The 7,362-nt window shown below is 53.5% G+C and overlaps 1 protein-coding gene across 2 annotated transcripts in view; it reads right to left on the bottom strand.

Moving 5' to 3' along the window:
• Positions 1-7,362, bottom strand: part of NMNAT2 (nicotinamide nucleotide adenylyltransferase 2) — a 218,577-nt gene that overhangs the window by 26,505 nt on the left and 184,710 nt on the right. For both annotated transcript variants that reach the window (XM_010853100.1, XM_010853101.1), the window contains 3 exons: positions 4,389-4,515; positions 3,065-3,145; positions 1,882-1,926 (listed from right to left, as the gene is read on the bottom strand). In XM_010853100.1, coding sequence (XP_010851402.1) covers positions 1,882-1,926; positions 3,065-3,145; positions 4,389-4,515 — 253 coding nt within the window. The remainder of the gene's footprint in view (positions 1-1,881; positions 1,927-3,064; positions 3,146-4,388; positions 4,516-7,362) is intronic.

The following is a 7,362-nucleotide window of genomic DNA, read 5'->3' as shown; positions in this document are numbered from 1 at the left end:
CCAGGCAGGGGGAGTACAAGGCTTTTGGGTGTATGTGGCTGTGGAACCTGGGGGTGAATGCTCCTGCTGGTTTTGGGGAGCATCCAGAAGTACTCTTTCCTGTGGCCTTCAGACAGCCATGTGCTGGTAAATAAAAACTATTAAAACTTAAAGAATCAAGGAGTTTCGAGGACTTATTACCTCTGTTTTTAATACAAGGTATTTAACTGCTGTGCTTAGCCACTCAGTCACATCTGATTCTTTGGGACCCCATGGACTGCAGCCGGCCAGGTTCCTCTGTCCGTGGAGATTCTCCAGGTAAGAATACTGAAATGGGTTGCCATGCCCTCCTCCAGGGGATCTTCTCAACCCAGGGACAGAACCCAGGTCTCCTGCATTGCAGGTAGATTCTTTACTGTCTGAGCCATCAGGGAAGCCCAAGAATACTGGAGTGGGTAGCCTATCTCTTCTCCAGGGGAACTACCCGACCCAGGAATTGAGGGGGTCTCCTGCATTGCAGGCGGTTTCTTTACCAGATGAGCTACCCAGGAAGCCCATTTAACTGCTACTTAGTATAATTTAATTTTTTTGACTGAGTTTAACAACCAACTGGTAAAATTTCTGAAAATTTTCAAATGGTTCAGGAGGTCAGTATGAGTCAACTCAGGTGCATCACTACCAGGGATCAGAGGACAAGACCCAGAGAAGTTCCTAGAAATGATGTCACATCTGCTAGGCCTCCTGGGAGAACCCAGTGCAGCCCTGCCCCTTCATCCCTAGGAGGGGGGCCTGGAGTATCTTTGCAGCTGGAAGTTGAAGATTGAGCATGCCCGCTGGACACCCAGCTGCCCCCGATCCTAGCACCATGGAGATGACACCCTGGCCCCCTGCCTCCCTTCCTCCTCAACCATCCCTATTGGTTCAAGGTTGGAAATTGGAAACCTGAGAAACGGCAGTGTGTATGTGTTAGTCACTCAGTTGTGTCCGACTCTTTGCAAACCTATGGATTGTAGCCCACCAGGCTCCTCTGTCCATGGGATTCTCCAGGCAAGAGTACTGGAGTGGTTTGCTGTTTCCTTCTCCAAAATGGCATTAGTTGGCTCCAGAGTCAAAAGAACGAGGGCTGGATCTTCAGCTCTCCTGCAGAGTTGAATTTGGATTTGTAGGAGAGAGAGACCCAAAGATGGATATTCTCATTGATGCTGAGTCCTTTGGGGACTTCCAGCTGTCACTGACCCTCCTTGTCACCTGGGACCTGCAGCAGCTCGAGCTCCATTCTCGTCCGTCTGTGCTTTTCCAGCTTCAGACACTTCTGTCTCTAAGCTACTCTGGAACCTTGGGAAAATGTGCTTCCCGGCTTGTTTCCTAGGGCTGCTCAGGACTCATCTCATTTCTAGGGGAGTCAGCGCCTTCCCATCCTGACAGCTCCGTGCAACCCCCTCCACCTGCTCTGGCCTGGGGCCTTTACTGCCTTCACACAGTCAGGGCCTTAGTGTCCACTCAAGGCTGTGGGGGAGATCGCAGACATGGCTCCAAGCACTGGATCCCTCCACTGAGGAAGGTAGGGGATCTTCTGTGGGCATGGTGTTGCGGGCAAGAGAAGAATCTCTGGCTGGCAATGAACTGAACTTCCGTATCTTTTGAATGAGATGAAGAAACTCTGAAGGGGAAACTGCCCACGGACCCCATCCTACTTCCAGGGATCCTGCCGGAGTCCAGGTGGGAGATGGTACAGGTGAGATAACTAAGAACATGCTCTTAGCTTGAGAGCAATTAATTACCCTTCCAAGAGCAGACCCTGCTGCAAACACCCCCCAGGGGTTGCAAGCCTCCCTCGTCCCCCACTGTGCCTGTTTGGAGGCAGGAGGCCCTGAACATTCCCGCTTTTTCAGCCCCACTCACCGATCTCCTCGTACCGCATCACCGTGCCCAGGTTGGCATTCTCATCTAGGGAGGCAAGAGGAAATGCAGAATCAGGGAACCAGCTTCCTGGTACCTGACCCTCAATCTGCCCAAGGGGCTTCTCAGAGGGAGAACACGGGCTGGGATGGGTGGGTGCGAGTAGGGACATCTGAGTATCATAAGTGGAGAGCATGGTCCATCTTGTAATGGAGAGGGAACACTTCCTCAGGCTCCAGGGCAGGATTCACTGTTCTGGGAATTCAGAACTAGACCACCTGGCTGGGTAGCCAGTGATGGACACACACGCACTCACGCCGAGCGCCTTCTGTTTCCTTTTGTATTGGAGTGGGAGGAGGCTGGCCACAAGAGCAGCATCCTCAAACCTAGGGAGGCAGTTGGCAGAGTCACAAGGAGGTGGCCCTCTCTTGTTCAGGGCTACCTGGTTCAGAGAACAAGCAAAGCTGAGCAGGCTGAGATTTTTCATATGGCAGAAGGCAAAGCCCCAGGAAGATGTGAAAGAGACAGAGGCTTTGCCGTGGGTGCTGAAGGGGTGCCCTGCATGGGCCCACGGTATGCACAGCACCACAGAGATGACACTCTGGCCCCCTGCCTCCTTCCTCCTAGACCATCTCTGTTGGTTCAAGGTTGGAAGTTGGAAACCTGAGAAATGGCAGTAGTCAGCCCCAGAGTCAAAAGAATGAGGGCTAGACCGCTCTCCTGCAGAGTCAAATTTGGGTTTGTAGGAAAAAGAGACCCAAAGGTGGGTATTCTCATCCATGCTGAGTGATCCATTTTTTTTCTCCAAAAAAAATGGAGAAAATTAAGAAAAGGACGTGTATGTTCTTAGCCTCTCAGCAGAAGTACTGACATGGGCAGAGCCGGGAAGACCTGAGAGGGGCCGCTGGGCCCCTGAGAACTCTCAGGTGGGTGTATACTTTCCATGGAGGGAGCGACCAGCACAGCCCAGAGAAGGATGGTGAGTGCGGGAGATCTCCGGGAGCCTCAGGCCAGGATGGCCGCATTCCTGGGCTCCCGTCACAGATGGGCTCTGCAGGCCCGGTGACATCTTCCATTCTCTCTCAATCATTGCGCTATAAGTGCTTCAGGCCACAGCAGGTGCTAGGGGTGTCTGCTGCATGAAAGAGGGAGGAGGGATAGAAAAAGAGGGGGGCTGCTCCCTTACCCACAAAGGTGAAACGCTCCACTGGCGGGCGGACACAGCAGATCCGGCTCAGGCTTTCTCCCACCTTTCCCAGGATCTTGGCTACGGGAGAGAGCAAGACAGACAGGGACAGATAGGGAGGACCACTCATAACTCACACTCTCATCAGCACCGCCTTGGGGCCCTGGAAACACAGGACTGTGTGGAGGGGTGGGGACTGGGTCATGGAGGCAGAAGGAGGCTGGAGAGAAAGAACAGAAAGGTGACGGCCCCATTTCTGCTTCTCATTTCCAGTCCAAGGAATAAGCATTCTGAGCCCTAGACCGGAATCTATTTTCTGGTGGTGTTTATGACAGTGTTGAAAAATTGGAAAATATAGAAGAAGAATACATATTAAAAGGAAAAGAAGTATCCATAATTCTACGGCTAGAGGTAACTGCCACTAAAGTAGTCATATATTATTTATTTTCTTCCATTTTTATTATGCATCAGTTCAGTTCAGTTCATTTCAGTCACTCAGTCATGTCCGGCTCTTGCAACTCCACGGACTGTATCCCACCAGGCTCCTCTGTCCATGGGATTCTCCAGGCAAGAATACTAGAGTGGGTGGCCATGCCCCACTCCAGGGGATCTTCCTGACCCAGGTATCGAACCTGAGTCTCCTGCAGCTCCAGCGTTGCAGGCGCATTCTTTGCTGATGAACCACGCGGGAAAGACCTATGAGCTGTGTAACCTTTGGCAAATCACTTACCTTCTCTGGAGCTGTTTTCTTTTTGTAAGTGGGAATATAATATCTATGTCACAGAATTACTGCATTAAATGAGAATCTGTGTAATGCACGGAGCACTGTGCAAGCAGACACTACTAAGTGTTGGGTAAGTGCTGGGGGCCCTTGAAGGGATGACTGAAGCTGGCTGGGGGGCTGGCGTTACGGGCTGGCCGCAGACTGCCCGGGTTTGACTTCTGTCCCTGCTACTTCCCACCGTGTGACCTTGGCAGAATGCGCAACCTCCTTAGAAAAGGCAGAGGAAAACGTTCCCTTTGGTACCTTTAATTCCCAGTTAAGGCAGTCATATTTATGTTAAAACACATACCATCAACTCCTGTCTCTCTCTGTCCCTGAATCTGTCTCTATCACTGTGACTATTTCTCTCTGATGCTGTTTCTTATGGGTTCTCAAAGCATGGTCCCTGGACCATCGACTTTTTAAAAATGCAAATTCTCTTCCTTCTCCCAGACCTACTGAATCAAGTTCTGGGACAATGCTTAGTGATCTGGGTTTTAACAAGAACTCCGGGCGATTCTGAAGTTCGAGAGCCTCTGCTCTACGCCAGCGTTTCCCTACCTGCAGTGGGCTTGCTGGGAGCGTTGTTGTTCTGGTAGATGGGTTGGGAGGTCTCATTTCGGGGCTGTCCGATCACAGGTGTCATGGAGGGTGTGTTGACGTTGGAGAGGATGCAGCCAGTCACCCGCTGCGGGGAGGAAGAAGAGCATAGTCACTGAAGTCTTTTCTAGTTATCCCCAACGCTCATCTGCTTGGCCATCATGGAGAGGTGTCCCAGAGCTGAGAAAGAGGACTGGGGGAGGGTTCCAGACCCTAGGTGTGCGCTAGACTACACTAGGCTGGTAGGAGGCGAGATGGCTCCCTGGGAAATGCATTGGATGTGTTGTTGAACAGACCTGGGTTCAAGTTTGAGTTCTGTCCCCTTCTGGCTGCGTGACCTTGGATAGTTAACTTACCTGGTCTTGAACCTCAGCTTGAATGCCTCACTGACAGCGGCAACAAGGGCCATCTTTCTGGCTTACACGAGCGACCATACATGTAGCGCCTTTAGAACATCTGGCACATGGCAGAAACTGTGCACATTTTGTGACTTTCCGTAGAATGCGCGTGCCTTTCCCGCCTGCTTCATGGGACTCAAAATGAGGTCATGTCTGCAGAAGGGCTGTGCAAGCTCGGGAAAGGTCACGCAAACACCAGGCGCTATCACCACCTGCCGCCTCTCCAGGCCAGAGATGCCAGCGACAGGGCCAGGCTGGGGAGTGGTGCCAGGCCAGAGATGCCAGCGACAGGGCCAGGCTGGGGAGTGGTGCTGGGCGGAGCAGGATGTCTGCGCTGCAGGAAGGGGGAGGCGGGGCTCTGGGAACTCTGCGCCTGCTCAGAGTGTAAATACACATTCCAGAGCTAAACGGAAATGCTCTGTGCATTATCCATTGTGCTGTGTTATCTGGCCTGCTGCTTCTCTTGGTGCCACAGCAAACACAGAGCTGATAACGCAGCATTCTTCACAGCTGACCCAGAAACAACCCCCCACCCACCCCCAGCCTTGGCCTGTGGAGGGTGGAAGAGCAGCTTCTGGGCCACAGAAAAACAAAGGATGAATTTTCAATCTGCTGAGCTTCACAGGACTGTTGCTTATTCAAAGTCCCTTCCCTGAGAGCCAGCTTCCCCTCATCCCTGGCCCACCACCCTTTCTGGATTACCGAGTCCCTCTGCCAGAGGGCTTCCCGGGGGGCTCAAGGGTAAAGAATCTGCCTGCCAAGAAGGAGATGCAGGTTTGACCCCTGGGTTGGGAAGATCCTCTGGAGGAGGAAATGGCAACCCACTCCAGCATTCTTGCCTGGGAAATCCCATGGACAGAGGAGCCTGGCGGGCTGTTACAGTCCATGGGGTCATAAAGAGTCAGACACGACTGAGCACACAGGCTGCCAGGGGACCCCCAGGTCCCAGGGCTGGGGTGACCCTCCAAAGGCATCCTCCACATGCCACCCTGGAGGCAGAGTGGCACATGAGTCTTTCTGAGCCCTGGAAGGGCAGGCATTGATCTTGTGGGCTGACTTGTCACTTCTGTGATGGGGGGAGACAGGCACGACAGTATCCTGCTGCATCTGGGAGCCAGCCGAGGTTGGGGACCACGGGATCATCTCAGCCTGCTTTGTGGGATTCTCTGGCCGGCTGCGGCTGGTCGAGTGGAAGGGACAGCCTGCCTCCCTTTTATTATAATTTCACCTCCAGAAAAGAAAAACGCCACATTCTCAGTCTGGGAGCCGAGGAATGTCTTCCTCTCACTGCACGCATCATTAGTCCCATTCGACTTGTTCTGTGCTGGAGAAGAAACGTGCTGGCCACCTGCCCCGCTCTGCCCTCCAGAGGCTCCCACGTTCTCACAGCCTTGCCTCGCCTATTAAGCCCCGTGTCTATCTCCCTGACAGGTCCACTTTCCATGCCAGGAACACCGGCCTGATGCCGGGAGCGGGGAGACTGGGAGTTACCAGCAGCTCCAAGCTCCCGCTCCTGATCCAAGGCGGGGGGCCATCAGGACTGACATTCTCTGCCAGCTTGTGACCATCACTCAACAGCTGTGGCTCCTGGCCAAGCATCTCAGGCCCAGACAGATGCCTCTGGGCATGAGTAACAGAGGGAGGGTTCAGGAAGCCCAGACGTTTAGACAGCAGAACAGCAGCCAGGCTTTCTGGCTGGGCAGAGCCAGGGCTCAGGAATGCCTGCAGGGTCCCTGAGTCCTCATTCCATCATGCAGCCTGAGGCTCCTGGTGACTGAAAGGAGCGCAGCCCCCCAGCAGCGCCCCTAGCTGACCTGTAGTGTGAGAAATAAGCTTCTGTGAAGCCATTGAGATCTGAAGGATATTTGTGTATCTTAGCCTGCCCTGACGGATACATCCTTATACAGTAAGACAGGAGGTCTTTTATTACTGCTGCTGTTGAGACCAGCCCAGAGGAGCAGGTCAGGGCCACCTTGTCCTGTCGAGGGGACCAGGAAAGACTCAGGATGTCTTAGAAGGGTTCTCAAAGCAGAAAGAAGGGGGTTGGGTTTTCTTTAGCTTAATAGATGAAGCACCAGCCAGCTTGTCCTTTCTGCTCCTCTCGCTCTTAACTCCCTGGATGGTCTGGAGTCCCAGGTCCACGTCTGTTCAAATAAAGCGGGTAGAATGGGGGTGGGGGGATGGTTGAGGCTGCTGAGAGTTCCCCAAGAAGATTCTGACGGGCCCTCTGACCGTGAACACAGATGGAACGGGGGCGCTCCCTGTGTCAGCATGATGCCACTCTGATCACTGTTTGGGGCGGGGGGGGGGCTCTGCATCAGGACCAGGGGAGGCGAGCGGGAAGCCCTGCGTCTTGTCTTGGTGGGCCGGGCTTCTTGCCGTCAGTGGCACTGCTTTTCACCCTGTCAAGGTGGAGTTGATGGGTTGGCATCCATGTGTGAAGGGTACTTTCTGCACATGCCGACAGGTGCTGCTGGCTGGCGCGGACCCTGTGCTTACCTAGCAACCAGCTCTTCGGTCGCTGCACCCCGCCACAG

Source organism: Bison bison, unplaced genomic scaffold (genome assembly GCF_000754665.1).
Source record: "Bison bison bison isolate TAMUID 2011002044 unplaced genomic scaffold, Bison_UMD1.0 scf7180017864322, whole genome shotgun sequence".
Classification (NCBI taxonomy): Eukaryota; Metazoa; Chordata; class Mammalia; order Artiodactyla; family Bovidae; genus Bison; species Bison bison.
This window is presented reverse-complemented; position numbering and strand designations above follow the sequence as displayed.